Here is a 24,465-nt window from a genome sequence, read left to right as displayed (position 1 = left end):
GACATCCAGGCTATGCCTGAGAGGTTTTGGACAATGCTAGTGCTTGCTTTTAGCTCAGCAGGTCACATAGCTTTGGTCCACTGAGCTACAACTGAAGCATCTTTTTGGACACTGAAATTTTTTTGCTGTGATTTCTTGAGCTGCATCACATAGTTGCTAGAATTCATTCAGATCTGAAACAAATCTCAGTGCCTCAATACTGAGGACATGGTGGAAAATCCTTGACATTGGAAGTTGACTACAAAGCCCTGTACAATTGTTACCCACTGAAAACAGACGTTGCTGTCAATTGTAAAGTGAGGCTGGTTCCCCAGGTATCACTGTTATTTTATGCAGCATTTCCATGGCTTAAAACTGGAGTAAAATTCAGACTTTCTCTCTAACCTGTCTTAGAATTTCTCAGATAACACTACATCCTTTTATTTAATAAATATCTGCGTTCTGGGGTTTGCAGTTTCTGAAATAAGGTTAATGTTTATTTTGACACACCCCTGAAATGTAGCCCCATTGATGAAACATGTATGCAAGAAGGGTGAAAACCAAACACTTTACAAAAGATAGTGATCACCACAGTCATTTATTCAGTAATGGTTTCATTGCCAAAGTCTTGGCAAGTAAGAAGGCCCCAGTCAAAAATGCAGCTTTGCTAAGCTTGAATTATAATTGCTTAGAGAAAAGTTAATTGCTTAGAGAAAAGTTAATAAGGGAGGGGGGCCAAAGAAAAAAAAGAAAACTGGCAAGGTTCCCTGAGGGCTGGCTGCTCCCTGTGGGCTGGGGGCCAGTAGCAGGGGCTCTCCCAGGGTGGCAGTGTGAGCCAGGGAGCAGGGAGGCTGGGGGACAGTCCCAGCCTTGGGAATTGGGCACCTCCGGCCAAAGCCAGGCCAGGCCATGAGACCGCAGGTGGGCCTGGCTCATCAGAGCCCATGGCTGGGCAGGGCAGGGTTGTGGGGCGATGGAGACCAGCCCTGCTGCAGCATCCCTGGGGCAGGGGCTGACAGCCCTGGAGGACTGCAATGGGGTTCTGGGCTGTGGGCAGGATGGGCTGAGGCCAGCCAGGGCCAGTAAAGCCTAGTGGTGCTGTCAGGGCACCCACGTGGAGTGTATTCTTAGACCATGTGCTTTTTCAGGAGGTGAACCATTTCCTTCTCCTTTCTATATCCAGAACACCTACCCAGTACTACAATGATGATCACCTCTAATGTTTCCATATAGCTAAGCCCTGCAAGACACGTGGCATTCACCACTCACACTGAATTGAAAGGGGGATGGAAAACATTCAGTGTATATCACATATTTATAATGTAGATAGATGCTACTATTCCAATAGATGCATTTTCAAGATAAATCCATCAGCAACAAGCTATGCTATTAGCTGAAAATGCAACAAAAAATAAGTGAATTAATCAGACCCACATCAGCAAAGCATTTTTTATAATTCTCTCTTAACCCTTGATCTTGGCTCAGACACAGCAGGCTTGCAAAGAGCTTTGAAGGTGAAGAATGCCAAGTACCATTTTTATGAATAATGAATAAGCAATCAAAGAGTTGCATTTGAGCGAAAAGAAAAACAAGAATGAAAGTGAACAAGATGGTGACAGCAGGAAGCGAAATACAAAATGGTACAGAAGAGGAGAGTATCTTATTAAGACAAACTGCTTCACAAAGAGGAGAAAAAAAACCAAGGCGTCATTAGTTTTAATGGCTTGTGGTTTTTACACTCACTGTGTATATCTCCTTTCATTCCCTTCTATCACCCTAGCCATGGCTTGTTAGCATATCCCCTCTAACAAATCCACTACAATCCATCATTTCCCTTAAATCTTCAACTCCCCAGAACACTTCGGGTTCTCCCTGCATCACTTAACCCACTCCCTCATTGTTCCCAACTCTTTTCCGTGTTCCCTGTGTTCACCTTCCCCTAACACTCCTCACCCTTCTACCTCTTTATGGGCTGTCCCATCACATACCTGGTCCCTTCCACATCCCTCGCTTTCCTGTCAGCCGCGCAGGATGCTGCGCGTGCCTCACCCGCTGCAGAAAGAGGTACCTGCTGGCTTCCTGGCTAGTGGGCAGAGCAGATAAGTTACTTTTCAGAAACAGAAAGCCTCCCAGAAACACCGGGTGGCCTGGAGCTGACTAGGGTACAAAAAAGAGTTTTCTACAGAGATACAGCCATCACGGAGAAGTCAAATTAATTCTTGGAATCCTTGTGGAAGAAACTGGGGACATTCAGAAAGCTCCACAAAGAGGGGAATTGTGAGAAAACTTTATGACCCCAAACTTGTTTGGAAAAGTGGACAAAACACACAGTATGAAGTCACCAGAAGTTGTTTATCCAAGGGACCTAACAGGAACTCAAGGTTGAAATGGATAAACTGTTACATACTAGCAGACAAGCCTCCCGGCTAAAACCACTTCGGCATCTGATTATTGGAAAGTGGAAAGTCTGACACGAGTTTACAAAAGGATCCCAGGGGAGCCCAAGGAACCGTACACCCAACATAGCGTAAAGCTGACGTCTACTGATAAATTAATAGAAATGATAACAAAGAACAGAATTAGCAGGCACCTGCATAAATACAGTCTATGTGCGAAAAAGTCAACAAGGCTTTTTTAAAGGCAAATCCTTAAGACTACTGCAGTTCTTTGAGAGATTCACAAACAAGTCAACAAGGGTAACTTGTCAGATACACTCAGATTTCCAAAAAGCTCAAAATCCTTCACCTAAAGCTTTGAAAGAAGATAAGAAGCCAGAAGGAAAGTCCTTGAATGGATGATGAGCAGGTGGCCCAAAGACAAAAACAAAGGAAGGAGTGAAATCTCCATCTACTGCAAGAACTGACATTAGCAGCAGGATTCTGTAAGGAACCTGAACTGATCAACTCTTTTATAAGCTACACCAAAAGCACAGAAGTAACAAAAGCAGCCAATAGGGGTAATTCAGGGTAATAAAGGACAATGAAGAACCAGGGAGAGGCTGCAAAGAACAACGGAAGTACAGTATAGTATAAGTGACTTGCCACTAAAATGACAGTTGAAATTTCATGCAGGTAACTTAAGTGATGCACAGGAGAAAACACAAATCCTATCCTAACAAATACAACCATTACACATGAGCTGATCTTTACCACTAAAGAGCAGGATCTCCGTGTTATGATAGAAATGCTGTGATGCTAGAAGTCTACATGGCTTCAAGGAGACGCTGACCAAATTCAGGGAAGAGAACCAGAGACCTCTCCAGCTCAAAAGGTTCATAAATTATTACCAGAGACTAGAAGCATACTGGGGGAAATTGTACTTACTTACCAATCTTTTTACAGTTTTTTTTCTATACATGTGTTTGTGACATAGCTGGAGATAGGATATAGGGCAATATGAACTGGTCCTGCCCAGTACGATTATTCTTATGCGCTTTTTCTACCTTTCCCTCAATAGTAGCATTAATAAGATCTCCTTCTCTTTCTCCCTCCTCACAGCAGTTTTCACTGTTTCTGTATGACCTTAAATTTGAGATTCTTCTGCACCTTCTGCCCTTCCTGTCAGATCTGGTTAAGGGGTTTAGAAGTTTAGTCAATAGATTAACAGTGTTTAAACAATAATTATGCTCTTTAGAAGAAATTAAAACCAGCACTTTAACCTAGAAATGCAGACCCATAGAAAGCAATACTGTCCAGATGAAATGTATCTGAATGTGATTTTCAGCCAAGCTTCAGACCAGCCTTTACTTTCAGCACACCTGCAGTACAACCTGGAAGCAAATGTAAGCATTGGACACAGTCTATCAGCTAATGTCTAGAGATCATAAAAGATTAAACAAAACTCTTCCTCTGATGAGCAGTTTTTCCTTGAAATAATCCCATGGTATGGGCAGATAAGACGTTTCCGATCTGGAAAGAAGGAATTCCAGATGCAAAAATTTGCCAACATGAAATCACACTTGTAAAAAAGAAAATGAGGCAGAGAGAAACCTGGTGAATGCTGAACCTGATGAACTAAACATAAAGCAACCCCAAAGTATATGATACACACAAACAATCATGCCAAATGCATGCATGCAACAATAATAGAAGAGATGTTCACATGGAAAACCTTCCAAATTTATTTTCTCTAAGTCACCAGAAGCACCATTCTGTCAGCAGTAGCACTAATGGACAGAGCTCAGGCAGTTTTACATCATTTCATCCTTCTCTGAAAACACAGGAGGAATCATGACAAAAACACTTGAACCTGTTTTTTTTTCCATTATTGCCACTGTTCACAACCTTCCTAGAAGCAATGACAGGATGGCCTGAAAATTGCACTAGATGCTTCTGCCTCAGTTCTGCGTTAACAGCTAGGGTATAAGATGGAGACACATCCATATACATGATGAAGAGACATCTTTGTTTTCTCTTTGTATAGCCCCTAAACACAACTCCTTGTGTCCATCCAGCTGTAGCTTCTAGTACTACAGTCTTTCAGTATTTAAAGAGGGTCTACAGGAAAGATGGGAAGGGAATCTTCACCAGGGAATGTAGTGATAGAAGAGGGGTAATGTTTTTAAACTGGAAGCAGGTAGATTTAGATTAGATAATAGGAAGAAATTCTTTACTGTGAGGGTGGTGAGACACTGAAACAGACTGCCCAGAGGAGCTGTGGATGCCCCATCCCTGGAATTGTTCAAGGCCAGGCTGGATGGGGCTTTGGGCAACCTGGTCTAGTGGGAGGTGTCCCTGCCCATGGCAGGGGGTTTGGAACTAGATGATCATAGAATCATAGAATTGCCTACGTTGGAAGGCAGATCATCTAGTCCAACCATCAACCTAACTCTGACAAAAACCATCACTAAACCATATCTCTAAGCACTATGCCTACCCGTCTTCTAAATACCTCCACGGACGGTGACTCAACCACTTCCCTGGGCACCCTGTTCCAATGCTTAATACCCCTTTCAGGGTAAAAAATTTTTCCTAATATCCAGTCTAAACCTCCCCCGGTGCAACTTGAGGCTGTTTCTTCTTGTCCTATCGCCTGTTACCTGGGAGAAGAGACCAGTCCCCACCTCTCTACAACCTCCTTTCAGGTAGCTGTAGAGAGCGATAAGGTCTCCCCTCAGCCTCCTTTTCTCCAGGCTAAACAACCCCAGCTCCCTCAGCCGCTCCTCATAAGACTTATTCTCACCAGCTTTGCCGCCCTTCCCTGGGCCTGCTCCAGCACCTCAATGTCTTTTTCATAGTGAGGGGACCAAGGTTGCTCCCAGCCCAAATCATTCTATGATGCTATGATTCTACTACCACAGTGCAAACAATAAAGGAGCTACAAGTAATGGGTGACTTCCTTTTCCAGATCCTTCAAAGCCTTTTGAAAAGGGACAGACATCGCAGGTACTGTATGGTAAGACCCTCTCCATATTCTAGCAGGGAAAAAGGGAAGAAGAGTCTAGTTGGTCCCAATAAGGATGGAGCACTGGTCAGGAAATTCTCAGCAGCCAGTGTCTTTGACAAGCAGGAGTCCCTCTCTTGATCCTCATGCTGCCTGCCATACCTGGTAGATAAACCAGCCACTCTCAGACTGCAAGCAGAGAGAAGATGTAGGCAATAGCCTCAGCTGCTCTTAAAGTCTCAACCCTGTCAACATTTCTGCCCTTATGCTGCCTGCTGCTTTCCCTAGTCTAACAATCAATAAAGTAAAAACAAGTTCAGCTACTCCACTCCAAAAGTAGAAAAGATGAAAAACAGCAGGCATCAATCTACACCCTTTAATCACAAGCAGACATGAATCCCTGTAGACCCATCTTCTCCATCCTTGTGTAAGCTTGCAGTTCACAGGTTTATAGCTGTACTCCCATTAGCACTATCAGTCTGTGTGTTTGTGAATTCATGCTTTCCTGCTTCTGGGACAAAAGGTATTCAAGAAGCAATCGTTGTTTGCATCGGTGGACAGGATGGATCTCAGAAGTACGCAGTTCATTCTGGAATACTGGAATAAAATCCACACATGCTAGTCTGTGCCTTTTCTGCTGCTTTTAGTTCTCCCACCACCACCTTCTTCTTCCTGGGGTGTACATTATTCACTGTGTAGCTGGAGGTGACCCACCTTTCTACCCATTGCAGCTCATTTGATACCAAAATAGAAACATTCCAGCTGCTCTGGATCTAATATTTAAACTCAATTTCTTAGATATTTGCAACTATACATTAAAGGAAGTGTTTCTCCTTCAGTGTGGGGAAATGCACCATACCACCTGACAATCTCTTATACCTCTACCACTGGGAATTACAAAAGAACAGCTTAGGGAAGGGACCATTTCAATGCTACATGACACGGCTTCAAGTTACTTTTCAATAAGCCTGCCATCTCAGATGAAGCCTTAAAGGAGTGGGGAATGGTGTAGAACAGCAAGCAATTCTCCAACTTAATTTTCCACTATGCCATGTTCCCTGCCTCAGTTTTCAGCCTCACCCTCTCCTTCCCTTCCTTTCTCCCACCACGTAAGTACAGAAGTTGCACTTATGGTATGGTAGCAGGGCTACCACTCCTCTTCTGCAGCAGTGAAGCAGAGGCATGCAGGCACTGCTTTTCCAGAGCTGTCCCACCTGTGGGAGTTCCACTACTCTTTTGGTGCATAGCCTGATCTAGCACAAACTTAAATTGCTATCGCTACAATCAAATCAGTCCCGCCAGGTCCAGCTCCCACAGGCTGACTGTCTCTTTCCATGGTTCAGCCTACTTGCATTAGCATCTGGTAAGGAACGGCCCATAAGAAACCAACACCATTTCTCTCTTCCCTCCCAGAAAAAAAATATGGAGAATTACTGCAGCAGGGTGCCTCGAGTGCTGCTGGATCTTCCTGCTTCCTCATGGCTTGGACAGATACAGCATGTCAGGAAAACTAAAATTCAGTGGTGGCCAAGCAAAACCTTCTCCCTTCATCCAGCACGGCTTCAAGAGGAGCTACTGATAGCATGCAGGGGACAGAGTCTAATGCTACGGAGAAATGTCACCCTTCACAGTTGGAGGGTGTTTCAGTCATTTCCCTTCCAAAAAATCACCAGGTTGGAGATCGACAGGTGAACAGATGAACTGAATATAGTATATTCTGGTTCTGGTTCTTTTAATGTCCAGCACCATCTTCTATTAGATGTGAGATGTCAAGATCTCATTTAAGCATATCTCCAGCTGTAAAATAGGAAATCTATGATGACTAACAAACTGCTTGATTTCTGGCCTCTCATCCCTGATCTTCAAAGAAAGCCTAGAAAGGACCTGCAAATGCTGAATCTGGGAACAGAAATTCATAATCGTACTAGAGATTAAAAGTTATGGGCTCATTAATTTTAATGGCATATTTATAATTCCGCACGACTCCCACAAAACACTTACTCCAGGTGATAATTACCTCTTTGTTTTCCTCCTCTCTGCTCCTTTACACCTAACGAACATATCACGTCTTCCTTCGCTAGCACTTCCACTCTACTCAGCAGGTCACCTTTTACCTCAGATGTCCAACTTATTAATATAGCTGAAGTTGAACTCAGAGAAACTGTTCTCAAGGTGCATTTACTTCAGAAAGATCCTACTTCTCTCTCAGAAAGGAAGAGGAGTCCCAGTTCCTAATAGCTGTGCTCTTTTTCTGACAATATCAAATTGGCTTAACAGAAAGATTACTTCCCCCAGTAAAGCTAAACCATACGGCTTAGACCACTACGACCAAAGAAAAGAGAAGTGGCTAACCAAAGATTCATTCTTTTTACTTCAAGTGAGAACTCTCTGTAACTTTGAAGCAGGAGACAGCAATTACGGCTTTGCAGATAACAACCCCTATAGCCAAAGGCACTACCAGAATTTTGTTATTTAATTGCCGTGTTAAATTTCTCGTAACATGTACCACAGTAGGCCTGATGACTTGAACCCATTAGCTCTTTCAGGAATACTTTCTGCAAAATACTTGAGTTACAAATGTTGACAGCCCTTAACAAAAGTATCATTCATTCCTCGTAACAGTGTTCAGAAGAGCTTTTACTTACTGAAAATGCAGAAGGTGGCATCATTACCAGCAGGAGCAGAAGGAACAAGTTCTTCATCTCTGCCTGTGGGAACAGAAAGGCTATTGATCTGAACTGCTTGCTTCTTTGCTGCTTGTACGGCAGAAAAGCCAAGATACCATACAGTAAAAATGGAGGGGAAACTAAAATCAAGGTGAGAGAAGAAAATCAGTTTTACTACACTCGCTGGATAGATGAAGGCAACTGCAAAGACTGAAATTACCCTGCACAGAAAGCCAGAAGGTAATTACTGAGTGCAAATATTTCCCTGAACTTTCCTCTGGTATTATGACAACACCATCCCCGGGCACAGTGGAAGATGCATGCTGTTGCATGTCTGCCCTCCCACCCCTTTACATATGCACATGATAAAATACTTGAAGATTGCAATGACTTCAACCAACCCAAGGTAAGAAATTCCACAGTTAACATTTCTGTACCCTATATTCATCCTGTGAGGCTCAGGGAAGACTCATGTCTGTCTTTGTGTGATCTTGTTTGTTTAAAATCCTACAGTTCATCATGGACAGCTATAGCTAGATTCAGCCATCAGTAGTTATATCCTTTCTGCAGAGCTAGAACGGAGATCAGGCCACACAGAGTGGTATGGCAGCGTACAACAGGATACAACAGGTCCTAAAAATCAGGGCATTATGCACATTTGGGACCACAATACTTCACTGGTGCCTTGCCTGTTGCTACTTTATCATTCCTCTTTTGAGTTGCAACAACCAAGCCCACACCAACCACCACTCACCAATGTTTACAGCTGTGACCATGGACACTTCAGCCACCAGAGACTGCCTGTGTCTCATGATCATTTTCTCATGACCTCACGACCAGTTGATTGAGTCCAGAAAGAAGAGGTGGACTAGATATTCCTAGCATAGTTTTATCTGGGTTAAGCCTCTTTTTAACTTGGGAAAGTAAAGGAAAAAGGAAAGATGGAGAAATCTTCCTTTTACAGCACATAAAAGCATCAAGGAAGAAATGTTTATCTCAGTCATTGTAACAACATCTGTTTTAATACTAAAATTTCATATATAGCTCCTTTAGCCTGGCCTATTGAATCCAGATACAATATAGAATGCATATCACCATTAACAATGATAATATTGATATAAAATCATTGTTGCATGAGAATGTCAAATCAGAAACAAAACATACCCAAAATGAAACCTACTTGATCTAGCATTTGTATACTTCAGGTTGCTTTATGATGGGCAACCACTTTTCTCAGTGCTAGGCCTCAGTGAATCACAGCTTGTTACAGCTCTCTAAGTCCATATATACCATGGATTTTGAAACTCCCAACATTCACAATGCTGGGGATAAAAAGCTTGTTCTTTTATGTTTTTTCCTTTCGGATGCAAAAACTACTAAGTGCTGAAAATCCAGTTGCAACAAATTCTACATGCAAAATACTAATGAACCGAGAAAATGTAATTGGGAAAACAAGCACTTATAAGCTTCTGTCCCTATAAACTGAGTGCCAATCGTATGATTCATAAGAAAATTAAGCTATAGGAGCTTTTTATATTAATAGCTTTCATTCATTTTGGATTAGTCCTTCTTAAGAAACTGAGAGAAGACTGTGTACCCTCTATCACACATACTACTACTTCTCTTCCTGTTCAAGTCAAGGAAAAAACAACCTGGAGATGCCCTCCACAAGAGGTCAAGTACATTCTCTATGCTGAAGAGACAAACAGGCAAAACATAGACTAGATCTGTATCACAGCCCTATCCAACTGCCAAATCCTTTCAAAGGGGAAGGACAGCCAGGAGAGAACCTTTTGCTACAAGTTCCATGCACACACACAGCAAAGCTTTCCTGAAGCAGCTTATAACGTCCTCACATGACTAGCAAATAGCACTGAGAGCGCAGCATCTTCCTTGAATGGTATTGGCGTCAAACAGAGATAAATCTTTGAGATCGATCAGCTTCTCCTTCTACTGCCCAGAGAGAAAAAATATCTCTTCCTCAGCATTCCTCTCTCACATCTTCCATTCCAGGCACCTCTCAGGTTCACAGAGATGGCTGTGGACATCATATCCCCTGCTCCAGCAGCCTTGTTCTGCTGCTAATGGACTGCCCACTCAGCTCCTTCTGGCCTCCGAGCCAAGAGGCAGGTGGGGAACTGGGCCCAAACCACATGAGGCTCCCAGAGAAGAGGCTAGAGAAGCAGGTCACCAGGGCTAGCAGTTCTCCCACTCTCCAAGTAGTTAGCATCTTGCAGGTTTTTAGCCAGATAGGATAAAAAGATTCTGTGAGGACACAACTAGAGACAGCAACCAACATTTGGGACAATCCCCTGCATCGAAGGGGGATGACATCCTGCATGAAATCCTTGTCTCTAAATTTGAGATAATTGGATTTGATGGATGGACCACTTGGTGGGTAACGAATTGGCTGGATGGGCGCACTCAAAGACTTGCGGTCAATGACTTGATGTCCAAGTGGAAACCAGCGATGAGTGGTGTTCCTCAGGGGTCAGTACTGGGACTGGTGCTGTTTAACATCTTTGTCGGTGACATGGACAGTGGGATTGAGGGCACCTTCAGCAAGTTTGCCGACGACACCAAGCTGTGTGGAGCAATCAGCAGGCTGGGGGGAAGGGATGCCATCCAGAGGGGCCTGCACAGGCTTGAGAGTTGGGCCCATGCAAACCTCATGAAAGTTCAACCAGGCCAAGTGAAAGGTCCTGCATGTGGGTTGGGGAAATCCCAAGTACAGATACTGGCTGGATGGAGAATGGATTGAGAGCGGCCCTGAGGAGAGGGGTTTAGGGGTGTTGGTGGATGAGAAGCTCAACATGAGCTGGCAATGTGCCCTTGCAGCCCAGAAAACTAACCACATCCTGGGCCGCATCAAAAGAACTATGGGCAGCAGGTCAAGGGAGGTGATTCTGCCCCTCTGCTCCACTCTCATGAGACCCCACCTGGAAAACTGCATGCAGCTCTGGAGCCCCCAACATAAGTAGGACATGGACCTGTTGGAGTGAGTCCAGAGGAGGGCCACAAAGATGCTCAGAGGGCTGGAGAACCTCTGCTATGAGGACAGGCTGAGAGGGTTGGGGTTGTTCAGCCTGGAGAAGAGAAGGCTCCGGGGAGACCTTGTAGCAGCCTTCCAGCACCTAAAGGGGGCCTACAGGAAAGGTGGGGAGGGAGTCTTTACCAGGGAGTGGAGTGATAGGATGAGGGGTAATGGTTTTAAATTGAAAGAGGGGAGATTTAGGTTAGATATTAGGAAGAAATTCTTTACTGTCAGGGTGGTGAAAGACTGGCACAGGTTGCCCAGAGAAGCTGTGGATGCCCCATCCCTGGAATTGTTCGAGGCCAGGCTGGATGGAGCTTTGAGCAACCTAGTGGGAGGTGTCTCTGCCCATGGCAGGGGGGTTGGAACTAGATGATCTTTAAGGTCCCACCCAACCCATGATTCTATAAAGCAGCAAGAGGTTACAGCTCTGGTGTTTGGGTGTATTTTTGTGCCATTGCGCTTTCATGGGAATTGCTGTCATATGTCCCAAATTTAGCATTAAAAAGTTTAGACCATTTTAGACCACCAGCCCTATTAAACTAGTCAACAGATTCCAGGAAGGATAGTCAGAAGGAAAAACCGCACCTTCTGTAACCTATTAAGTCCCCCACTGCAAAAAAAAATCATGTGTCTGATTCTCAGACCTTCAAACAATTTCTTATTTTAAAAGCTTCCTCAGAGGTAGTATTCAGCATTGATCTCTTTTGCCTTACTTTCAACCACAAACAACACAGATGGGACTGGGGAATCTGTCTGAAACCTTCAAAAAAGGTTCAAGTTCTGTTTCCGGATTTAACGGCTCTGTCAGTCCTTGTAGGACCTGGGATAGAGCAGCATATGTTTATTCTGCTTGTTTGCCATTCTTTCTCACTGAAGGCTGGGCATGCGGGGGAAGGAATGAAAAGGACAGTGTTTTGCAGTGCTTTCACTTGTAACAGCAGCAGCTGCTTCTCCCTGTGCCTCCTGCCCTTCTTCAATTCTCTTCAACCCTCCCAGCTCCCTTTTCCCACTTTGTGCTAGAACAGCATCTCCACCCCCCTCCACCCAGAAACAGCAGCAGGGCCTGAGGGGAAATGGTGACTTTATGCTCAAGATATGGAACAGCTGCTGGAAAGCTCACATGGAGGAATTCCTGCCATAGTGTTAAAATATGAAGTTATCTCAGCAAGAGGGATTATGAGAATCAGTTCGCAGTAAATAAGGAACAACCAGAATCTTCAACCAGAACTAGAGGTGCGCCCAGCTGAAACCTCCATTCCATACACCAGAAGAGATTCAAGTTGTCTAGCCAACCACATCTGGCATTAACTGCTCGGGTTAGAAGAATAAAAGGGTTGAAGTAGTGACTGGTTCCAGCCATCTTTAAGTTTGGTCAAAAAGAGTCAGCCCACATGTGAACTATAGAGCTGTTTTCTCTAAGAGATACTGACCCAAGCTCCTCTGAACACTGGAGAAGTTCAAACTTGAATCTGTTTTTAGCATCTCAGGACCCTTATTTCTATTCCAAAACAGTATGGATCAAATCATATTTTGTGGAATTTCAGAAACTTCTGAAAGGATGTTCTGGTGCCCTTTCTGATCTTCCTCCACAGCACCTGTTTCTCCCTGGCACTGTGGACAGGAGAGTTAGAGGGCCATAAAGGCCCCCTGGAATTTCATAACTGGACAGAACACAAAAACTCCAGCACAACTGGAAACTGTGATAAGCGCCCTTATTTCAGGGCTTAACACTGAACACACTCAGGAAAGAAGCTTTTGCCTTAGCAAATAGAAGGTCTAGAAAAGACAGATGGGCAGCCTTGGAGATTTCTCTATAGTGGAGCCAGCAGTGAACTGCTGTAAAAATATTTTATTTAGTTACAAACTCTTATCCAGGGCCAGGCAGGCTTAGCAAGATCAGTCAAATCTTCATTAAGACCAGGAGTATGTTTCAGAATCAAGGATAGTTTTAATGACTCCTATATTTACTTTATGTGTGCAAATCCTGCCTTCCAACACATAAACAAAGTTCAAGATTGTTTACTTAAACTTGGCCTCTTTTCCGAAAAACCTCTCAAAATCCATGTTCCTAGGGAAACAAGACCTACATTGCCTGTATATATATGTAAACATAACTTTGAATCAGCTGCCTAATTTCAGGGTTTCAAAACCATAAACTTAACTTTTGTTTGAGGGAAAAGACACTGGTCCGGGATGAAGAGATGTACTGGACTTCTAACTCAGAGAGATGATGACTTTTTTTTTTTTCAATAGAAGGGAATCCAAACTTGAAAGAGATGTTACAAATAATTCAGCTTTGCTTAAACAAGAGCTTAAGCTGTTTAGACACTACAGAATCAGATCACAAAGTCAAAATAAAACAGGTTTCATGAGTTCCATTGCTCACAGATTTATCAGTCTGGGTTTTTCTCTATTCTTTTTGACAATAATTAGACAACCAGTGCTATGCGTTTCTTCTCTGTTTAGCACATAAGACAGACCAGTCTTCTTTTGCCTGTGAAACGTGTTTCTAAATCATTCTTTGGCCAAAGACACATACAACATAGGTGGGCCAGGGACTGTTTTGGGAGTGGTTCATAGGCAGAAGATAAAAAGACCCCTTCAGGATTCCCACTTCTCTATTGCCAGACAAGATTTAGCTGGGCATGCAGGTAAGCGTCAAAGCCACCCAGCAATACTAGCTTCAGCAGGTCCTTACAGCTCATTTCGTCTCCTGGCTGGGGATTTGAATTACCCAATGTAGACCTATTATTCCCATCTGAGGTAGCCCTGACACAGAAGCTGCCTTTGCATGGCTTGTGAGCCATAGGTGGGCCACCCCAGCAATAAATATTTGCCTGTTGCAATATAGACAGAAATTGCTTATTGTAAAGTTTAGCACATCGAGCACTAAACCAGAAGCTGTCACTGTGATCCTGCTACTCGCACCTTTTCAGAATTTCCTTCCCTTTCCTCCACACCCAACTCCCCCCGCCTTTAACACCCGCCTTTAACATATCATATCTCACTCAGTTGTTATATTTTTAGAAGTTTGGTTGAAGGAGGCGAGAAGTCACAAAAAATGATGATAGGTTGCCCAATTATCCACTGGCATAAATTTTGTTAGCCATTGACTCAGAGCAGTCTTTTAGCTTTCAGACTCATTACATTTTCTAAAGACATTAAGATTTTTTGCTTTGCTCTCAAAACATCCATCATATCTTGGTTCCAGCTTGCTTTTGTTTGCCTTGTCTACTGAGAAGCACCTTTTAATTTCTGGGTGGAAGAGTTAAAAAGGGAAAATATACACATACAGCAAAACAATGAGATGAAGGCGAGGAGAGAAAGTGGCTCCATTGAGCAGGGATTGAGGGTAGGGAAAAACCTTATTTTACTTAGGCTGGGAGCCAAGTTGGGAGAGCATGAAGATCACATCACACAGCCCAGAGGAACAAGAAACCAACCACCCCTTTAGACAGAAGATATCACGTTCAAGATACTTCTTAATATGCCTGTTTTCTTCCCTGGCTACAGTAAACCATCTTTTGCTTGACATTTTGCCAAAGAAAATCCTGGGCCTAATGTCCTTCGGGATGTGACAATTAAGGTGCATGTGTCTGTTAAAGCAGGAGGATGCTGAATTTCCTTTGCCTTGACCACGGAATGAGAAGCATTCCTAAAGAGCTATTTATATACAAAGCAAGGGATAAATGTTTATAAACGTGTTTAAGTACGAGACTGGTTGAAAGGGCTTAGTGGGAAAGAAGAGAGACTAAAGGAAAACAAGACACAAGTTGTCTGAGTAGAAGTTTTACGAAGGTATCTTTCCCATTGGTATCCAGATTTATTAATTCACTCTAAATACATGCTGGGAGTTGAAGAAGCCTCATCAAAAAAGTAATCCTGATGAGATATACTTTCAGCCATATTATGCATATTATGAAAGATAAATTTTAAAAACTTTAAAAATCACCTTGTTAAATGAAAAATAAGTTACAAAAACTTACTAATGAGCACAGCAGCAAAGCACCAGCTGGCTGGAGAACTGAGCAGTGGTAACATATAAGCATCTTCTAGACTGCTCTGTCAGTAGGCTTTCATCTCAGCCTTCAGCCTGATTTATAATAGGCACATAAATCTGCACCAGGCCATCGCTTACTGTGGCTGAATCAGACTGACAATGCTTTTACAGAGGACTTCTACAGCAATGCCAAGTTCAGCCACACCTGGGAAAGCTGTGCCAGCCTTTGTTATAGAGTTTTAATCTGAACACCGAAATCACACAAAACTGTAGGTGAAAAATCATCAAGTGCAAGAGCAAGATTTGACTGCGAAACACACAGAAGTTCTAGTCAGGCCTCACGCCATACGCTATCAGTGGGTAGGAGAAGAGGCAGATCTGCTTCTTTCCCACTCTCCAAAATCCACAATGAAGTATCTAAGGTTTAGGTCAGTGAAGCAACATCTTCCAAGTAAATGTGGTCACTACGCCATCCCTTTACAGGAGCTGAGAGAGTATTTCATGAGGACAACTTTCTGCCTACCTATTAATATCAGCTGAGATTCAATTTTCTGCAACCAGCCTTCCACTATTAGGTTTGCAGCCAGAGATTTATTATAAGGAGTAAAGATAGGATTCTGCCTTCTATTTTGGTAGTCTCACTGTGCTTAGCTGTTAATTAAATCTGGGAGCACATAGGGATAACGACAAGTGCACACAGACTAATTTAGACAGTTAACATTGCAACGAGAAGCTACACCCTGCCTACAAAAAATACATGACAAGGATATATCCCAAACACTAAAATAATTGAAGAGGAATAGCTAACAACCTTTCACATTTACTACTGTCCTGTCACAGCTCAAGCTTCATTTATGTGAGTTATTTAGCCTCATCTGGAATATTACCCATCACTGAGCACTGCTGCTGTTTACAAACATGTTAGCCTGCTGAGACTAATCTCTTCCAATTCAAATTTTGGAGACTTCTTTAGGAAAGCAAAGGATTTCGATGCTGGAAACTTACTTCTAATTTTAACTTCATTCCATCCTGAATATAAAGATGGCGATCTTCTGCACTGTGCAAGGGGTTAAAAAATAAAAATGAGTGTTATCTCAAAAGGAAATTTTAAAACAATGCAAATTGTTTTCTCCCTCTGTTTGCAAGATCTACATCTGCTCGCTGAGCAGGTGTTAGCGCTACATCCAACCCTATGCTTGTAGTACACATAGGGAGCACCTGTGTTACCTTTAAATAAATTTGCTTGAGGACTAATAACGTAGACAGGAAAACATGACAGTATTTACCCTGAACCTCATGTGGGTTTTGACTGCCGCTGCCTCTACATTGTTTCTGGAGCCTAAGATAGCTTTTGGGTTTTTTTTTTAAAGCTTACTCAGTTTTAACTATATATATATCTATAAACATGCCAAGCATGCCACATTGTATGGGTACATCTCTTCCCTAAGGAATCACCCTTACTGACTGCGATGCAGACATAACTTCAGTGGTACGAAGCAGGAGTTCCCCCTGAGAAGCCAGTGGGCTTACTCACACTACTCTGCAAGGGAAAGATGACTAACATGAGGAGAACTAAAAGAAATCAAAAGGAAAAAAAAAAAATCCAGAAATTCTGACTAACAAACTTAGGAGGCAGAACACGTGCTAGTGGAATTAGGGCTACAGTCTCTAAGGATACCGGCCCTAGCATCTTTCATCTGTCACTAAAAATTAACTTCATAAAAAATGATCTTAGGAGGGTGCGATCACACTGCAGTGCCTGGAGAGATCTCAAAGGAAGCACATGCTCGACTGTGTGATCACAGCAAAACGACAACAGTGTGATCTAAAAATAAATTGGTTCTTTGCTCTGAAGCTGGTTTCTCCCACAGATGCCCAAACCAGAGCCTCCAATTACTGCTCTAAGGGCTAGGCAGAGACATAAACAAACTGTGGATGGTACTTGTTTTCTGTACATCATGACTGCGTGTCAAGAAGGCGAGCTTGTTACTGTGTGAGAAAGCATAAAGAAGCGGTTTGTACATAGGCTATGCATATGAGTAGGTACCCACTCAAATCCTTTTATATTAAAGTCCATTCTCAAACATCTAGTAACCATTATTATTAATCATCCAAGACAAGAGTGGACCACAACAAATCACATTTCAGATCCAAGAGTGTTAAAAAATGAGAGAGTGACACTGTATCCAGCAGAGTATTATTTCCAGTGAAATAAATTCTTTTGACAGGTCCATCATACCATGGGCATAACTGCAAATGACTGTACTGGATCAGAGCAACCATCCATCACTGTCTAGGCTCAGCAGCTATGCTAGGTATACTGAGGGGTTTATCATCAGTTTTGTATAATCCTTCCCACAGACCTAAGAGCAAAGCAACTTATTTCCTCTGTAGTTCACTGAGCGTCAATATGCCACTAGAACATCTGCCCCTTCACTCAGCTAATGATGAGCCTATAACACGAATCAAGAGGATGATCGCAATTGTCCCCTATGTATTCTAGGTGCCTTTGTTATACAAAACAGCAGCTCTCATCCTCTTACAAGAAAGCTGTTTGTTTGCTGTGTATTGATGAGTTGCAAGGTACATGCATATGTTTAACATTTTATTAACATTTAAAGCCCTCATCTAAACAAAGAGAAAGCCTTCTGGCAGCCTAAGCCCTACCTGCTCTGAGGCACAGAACAGTATTTTGCCTTATTTACACTGCATTCAGAAGAAGGGACCCTCAGTCAAGATCGGAGTTGGTTTTTTTTTTTACCAGGTTCACCATTTTAACAGAACATCTGTGTTCCTTTAGAATAAGATTTGCTCTAACTCAAAGTCAAGGACCACCAGGAAAACCAGCTGCAACAACATAACTCCTTTCCCATTTCCTAAACAGCAAGTCAGGGCACGGCCATTTGCACAGATTCTAACTGAATCTTGATGCCTAATTTGTGAGACAAGTAATCCCTTAAGCAACTAGATTAGATGAGCTCTACCAGCAGTCTCTTTTACCCAAGCTGGTAAGTAGTGGGATCAGAGAGAGAGCCAAACCCAAAACCGGAGTTACAGAATCTGCATCAAAAAGTACTGCACTTATTGAACGTTTGAGATCATCCATTCTCTAATTTCTCTATAGCATTGTAGTACCATAACAACAGCTACTTTCCCCTTAAAATTAAGACAATTTAATTTGTTTTATACTTAACACTATTTTATATACATATACAGAGAGAGACCAGCAAACAAAAAGCTACACCCTTTCTTGAAAATCACCTCAAGTCATTTGTCACACACTTTTTGGAAAATGCTATGGAGTAGACCGTTTACTAGTAAACAGATTTGGAATATGCAAATGCTACAGAGTAACTACCCCAACCCCAGCATTTCTGTGAAGCCAGCGAGCATTTACACTCAAGAAGCAAAATATTTTAAAAACAAACACCTCTGAGGTGTCAGAATGGTCCACAGTGTGCGAGAACCTGAAAATGTGCTTGAAAAAGAAGTCTCAATTATCTCACACTGGACAGGAAAATATGCTAAAAGCAAAACGTCCAGAGATAGCAAATTTGCTCTACGTCTTATTTGTTTGCATTTTGTTAATCTTGCCATTTACTAACATGAACGAGTATTAGTTTAAGGTAATGCCATGCCAAAAATACGTGGTCCTACCTACCTTTGTTGCACATCACAAACACCTCCCTTTGCTCCCTGTAACAGCAAAGTATTTGTCCTGAAAGTCCGCAATGAGCCTGTCCAACACACACGTGGCTGCGTAGCACGCTGGCCCACCAACGTGCTGCATCTCAGAAAGTGGTTTTTCATGGCAGGTCTGTGTACAGAGACTGAGAAATGCTCTGCCATTACAGGGGACGGCACACCTCTAAGAAGCCAGGAGAGAAACACTGAAGTGGCAAGTCAGCTTACAGAGAAGCTGTTGAAGGGCCCTCATAAGTGCAATGTAGAATGGATAAAACAAACCCCAAGTGCTGTGTAGACACTTCCAAAAGCAATAAGCATAAGTATTTCCAACCTTCTTTAGGGTCTCTAAAGACAGACATAAAGAAACGTACCATCTCCCTACGCTCCTTTACTAACACCAGTTATTCCTAGTCCCATGAACTCCATGCAAGACTGACACTACCTTCATCAAAGCTTTGAAACTCAAGTTTTTAAATCAACTGCTCCTCTATCTCCACCCAACCACCCACAAGGAACACCAGGGCATCAGACAAATCCGCAGCTCTGCCACACTGCTACATGTGCCCATTACCACTTCCGTGCCAGGACAGGTCCCTGGAGCTGCCGCCTCGGCCTGCCTCACCCGCCAGATTTCCTCAGGGATGAGAGATCAGGTCCTGCAAACCTCCCCTTTCACAAACAGGTCCGTTGACTCTGACAGCATCATTTGGCTGGGAAGAGCCTCCCAAATGGATCCTGTCTCACACAGCTGAGAGCAATGCAAGACTGATTAGGAGACACTCCCTCCCCTCGGCACCTGCTACCACATGAACAGATGCAGCTGAGCGCTCCAGGGGGCACCGTGAGGGGGTACAAGAGTCTTCGCACCTGGCCAGGCTTTTATTCCTACCAGCAAAAATTATGTTTCTCCAGTCAACATCTCTGCTATGTTTGTCCAGCATCCTATCAATATTATACCTTCCCCTTCCACCCCGCTGCTCCTCCCACCCACAGTATCAGGAACAGCAGTTTTGATTACATTAAGTCTCAGTGTAATTAACTGTGAGTAAGAGGGTGATGTTCACCAAATACACGTAGTGTCTTCTTCCCTCCCTTCTAGGAAATAAAATTCTGCAGTCATAAGGACTCTGGTCTCTCCTCTCCCCTGCACCCTTAACTGAAGGACAAAAAATGGTGGGAAATAAAAAATAGCTTAAAAAGCACAAACAGCATTGAAAAGACTAATAGAAAATACATGTCCAGGTAGAGAGATCAGGAGACAGCCCAGAGCACGAAGTCAACTCTTACCTTCTCGGTATACCTGTGAAAGGTGAGTGCAAAAGTTGGAGACACTTGCACCACACACCACTCTTCAGCCAAGTTCCAAACCCCACTTTCCTATCCTGGTTCAAACAGTGGCTCTTAAGCGCTCTTCTCTCCAGCTTCTGTTTGGTTACTAATCCTTGCTGCACAGGAAAAGGAGAGTTGTATTTCATTTAACCCCTTCAGCCCCTAGTTTCTTCACAAGAGGTTTCGCTTTTTCTTGGGAGAGCGAGAGTTGTGAGCATGCACACACGCACGTTTTGGAATTGTTTCTAGCTCCTGTACCCGAGTGTGAGCACACACGTTATCTCTAAACTGTGCCTTAAGTTATTGCAGGGGTGGGGCCCTCTGTAACTAGTTTTATTTTAGCTGTAGGCAGCATATCAAAAGAGAGACAGTTATCCACATATCCCTTCGGTATTCATTTTCAGTAAGTTCCTAACTCTAAAAATAAATTATTTGACTTAACATTTACTTTAAAACTAAAACCTGAGTCACAGTTCACAGATACGCTTTTGACCAAAGGAAGTTTGAACTTAAATACAATTTGCAGCTAGATCTGGCTCTGGGCAGAGTTCAGCAGGTCCCTAAGATCGGAATATACCAGAGCTTTGGATACAGACCTGAATTTAACCAAAGACAATGGCAGCTCAGGTTTCTCTATTCTTCTCCTCTAACAAATGCCATGCAATTCAGATACCTCTGAAAAATGCCATGAAGGAACAATTCAGCAACAGAAAAACTGTTAAGGGAAAAGGAATCTAGCTGGACGCATTACAAGGAAAAACTTGTGCCGTTAATCATGTGAATACTAGAGAAATCATTGCATAACAACTTACGTGTTGCTGCTGTTTTATCTCGAAAACAGGTAATTCGCCCCCTACTGATTTTGCCCTCTGCTTAGTATAAAACAAGTAAATATTGAAATACAAATATCACTGATCTATAAAAATAGATTCTGGTCCAGCAATTATAACAGCTATCAGCATTTCAACACTACTTAAAAAATGTTATGATTGAGGTCTCCAGGATGATGAGAATAGCTTTAAAGTCTTGAGTTTGGGTTGGTCTTTTTGTTTGCCTTCCAGTGTTAGAGTCCTTTTTCATCTGTGGTTCATTTGAAACCATGAGATACAGAACCTTGCTTTCAAAAGGAAAGCTGAAGCTTTTACCTTCAGGTAACTCCACGAGCTCAGTCTTCCAAGGAAGACAGCAAGATGTGCAATGAAATCCCCAGAACTGGTATCACTACTCTCTTCTTGGCCACGCTACTGCTTTAAATTATTAAAAGAGATAATTTCCTTGGCAACTGTTGACAAGTCTAGACACATACAGCTCCAAACTGAAAAGAACTTTCTAGCAGCCTCATAAATGCGCCATGTGACACAGAAGCAATTTTATTCTAGGACTACAGTTCTTTTCACTCCTCCTGGTCAAGCCCTGTGCGGCAACTGGCCACAAAGGTACACAGTACTCAAATCCTACCCTTACTCATGCCAAAGGGGACAGAGTTCAAACAAGAGTCACACCTTTTCCACAACCAAAAGCAATCCTGTACTTTCCTGTCCAAGCTAACTCTGACATAATAGACAAGGACAAACCCTAACAGGAACACCAAAAAAAAAAAAGGCAACACCTCCACCAAGAAGCAGGGGAACCCCAAAGGCTGAAAGACATGACACACCCCAGAAGAGTGCCTAATGGTGGTGCTGATGCGTGGCTTCCTATGTTCCCCTTGTCAGGACAGACAACAATTGGACATTGTTACATTGTTAACACCTAATTAAGAGTACAGAGATTACCATCTTGGCCCTTTAGATTCAAATTTTCCCGTAAGAAAACAAATTTTGGCCTTGGGACAAGCTGTGGGCCCTCCTTTTCCATCAGAAACAAGTTACATCAGCATATGCTTTTTCTTTATCCGTCTGTACTCTCAACTGGCCGTTGGCTACTGCCATCCTGCCAGCTGTCACAGTTATATCCTAAGCTGCATGATATTTGATCCCCCACAAACCAAAGCCACAACCCATGGCCTCATATGAATAAACCACACTTTCAGATCAGTTTAAAGCTTTTAGCCTGTATCATTGGCAAGAAAAGACATGAAATCCAATCCTAAAGGTTCAAAAACAGTAAGCAAAAACCCACAACTCCATACAAATTTATCAATACCTGATTCTTAAAATTTCTTCTCACAGCAGCAGGACCCTCAGTGAATGTTTTTGGAAATACCAAGCTTAGTAATGTTCTTGTGGTTCTTGTGTTCTTGTTGATAGTTAGAACTACAAGGGAGTTCAGAGACAGGGAAAATGTGACTGCTCGGTTTGGAGTCTAGCCAGGATACATCCAAAAAACAGCTGTGCCTACTGCATTAAAGCAGATACTGCGTAAACACATCTGGATTAATTTTTAACCCCATAAATACTTAATAGATAACCTCCTGAGATGCTAAAATAAAACAAGAAGTGACCAGACTCTTACCACAACTAAGCAACAGGAAACATTGATGAAACTCCTTTTATTAACAAAAGGAAACAAAAATCTGCCTATGCTTCCTGGTTCTAGTAGAGACATGACAAAATCAGAAGCTATTAGTTTGGGATTTGAACTTGAGGCCAGTCCTTATCAGGAAAAAGACAACGCAAATATGAAGTAAACCTTTGCCCTGTAGTTCCACAGAAAGTTTTGTGTGTGTACCTTTTCTCTGGGAGAACGGACATGACCCCTATGTTGAAATTGTTTTCAACACCTATCATTTAATGAAAGTAAGGTAATCCAACAATGCAAAATCATTCTCATCTCCTGGTAAGTTCACTACGGAGTGAGTACAGTCAAGACCACAGGCATTTGCCTCTTGCCACTAGCTCTATCCAGTGGCTAGCCTGGAGGCAATGGCACCTGGGTGTCACAGATGTGATCATCAAGAATAAACAGTTGAGGTGAACACATAGTAAATGGATACTGCTGAACAAGATATCCCTTCTAATCCCATCAGTGAAGTGCTTTTGGCAAGAAGGAATCTATACAGGAGCTGTGATACGGGGATTTCAACAGTTATGTGGCCAGAGGTCTGTAGTAAGACTTCTTTCTCTGTTGTTATACTCCAGAAGTACATCTCATAGAAACAAACCACCTGGATTCCTTACTGCCAGATGCTGTTTTCAAAGACTGTCTAAAGATTTGCATCCTTTACTGGACACAGCTCCAGTCTAACTAGTCTAACACTTATAGCATTGTGGTGGGTTGACCTTGGCTGGTCACCAGATGGCCACCAAGCTGCCCTATCACTCCTTGTCCTCAAGAGAACAGGGGAAAAAAATATGATGGAAAAGTTCGTCGGTCATGATAAAGACAGGGAGATTATTCACCAGTTACAAGACACAGACTTGACTTCAGAGAAATTAATTAGTGAGAAATAAGAACAAAACTAAAAACATCTTCTCCCCACCTCTCCTTCTTCCCAGAGGGCAACTTCACTCCTAACTCTTCTACCTCCTCTCCCCTCCCCCTGAACAGCATCCAGGAAATTCAGACAAGACTCACAAAGCTTCCAGAAGAAAAGATGGTCTCGGTGTCTTGAGCATTCACCCAAGGAAGTAAAGGATCTGTGTTCAGCTTGTTTAGGGGATCTGAACCTCCCAGGAGACTGTTGTGATCAGGAAACCATGGTATACAGACACATTACAAACTGGTGTTCTTGATCAGCCCCTTACTCTTTAAGCCAAAGAGCAAGGATCTGTGATGTTATGGTTATGGTTGGGTCACATGCTTAAAAATTGGATGTTTGCCGTGCTTGGATTTCAGACTAATACCAGTTTCTTAGGTAAGTGCAGTAGCCTAATCAAGGGAAACTGACAGCCATTCAAATACTTTAGTCTACTATTTGGGGCGTTTTATTCAGGTGATATGCTCAAATTCTTCTGAGCACAGGATAACACTGAGGAGTAATCTGACATCCCAGGTAAGTGTGTTGATGACTGAATGACAAGGTAAATAAATAAGGGTTTCTGGGATGTCAGACCAAGTCCACCGCTACTGGAGACGCTACAGTATTTCACTCCTTCCATCAGCTGCACAAGGGTCTGAAAACAGGAGGCTTCAGCTCACTCTGAAAAGAACACATCGTTTGACATACTGAATTTTTTCTTATTATTTTTTTAAAGAAAAGGCAGAAAAGTAAAATTTGATTCAAACTTGAATAGCGCACCAATAACACCATTCCTACCAGACTCTCGCTTAGTATCGCAGGATAGGCATGTCGTTTAGCCCTCTGGATCACAGCCTCTCAGTACGTAGAATGAACCCTTGCCAACCCTTCAGGAAAAGAAGCTCAATTTCATGTCCTGGAGACACCACAAAGTCCCTAGAGGAAAGTCAGAAAGCATATTACGCACCGATGAGCTCTGCTGTGC

General features: G+C 42.7%; 1 protein-coding gene across 10 annotated transcripts in view; it reads right to left on the bottom strand.

Annotated features, from left to right (window-relative positions):
• PAPLN (papilin, proteoglycan like sulfated glycoprotein) overlaps positions 1 to 22,319 on the bottom strand; it is a 53,159-nt gene extending 30,840 nt beyond the window's left edge. For 2 of the 10 annotated variants that reach the window (XM_063331498.1, XM_063331500.1), the window contains exons 1-2: positions 20,039 to 20,284; positions 8,007 to 8,069 (exon numbers count right to left, since the gene is read on the bottom strand). In XM_063331498.1, coding sequence (XP_063187568.1) covers positions 8,007 to 8,063 — 57 coding nt within the window. In that variant the 5' untranslated portion in view covers positions 8,064 to 8,069; positions 20,039 to 20,284. Of the gene's footprint in view, positions 1 to 8,006; positions 8,070 to 18,725; positions 18,749 to 19,322; positions 19,521 to 20,038; positions 20,285 to 20,676; positions 20,753 to 22,225 lie in introns of those variants that run through there. The other 8 variants (XM_063331492.1, XM_063331493.1, XM_063331494.1 and 5 more) reach the window with 8 other exon arrangements.
• Positions 22,320 to 24,465: the final 2,146 nt, after the last annotated feature.

The sequence above is a fragment of the Chroicocephalus ridibundus genome, chromosome 4, assembly GCF_963924245.1.
Source record: "Chroicocephalus ridibundus chromosome 4, bChrRid1.1, whole genome shotgun sequence".
In the NCBI taxonomy this organism is placed as follows: Eukaryota; Metazoa; Chordata; class Aves; order Charadriiformes; family Laridae; genus Chroicocephalus; species Chroicocephalus ridibundus.
The sequence above is the reverse complement of the archived record's forward strand: the minus strand, read 5'-3'. Positions and strand labels throughout refer to the sequence as shown.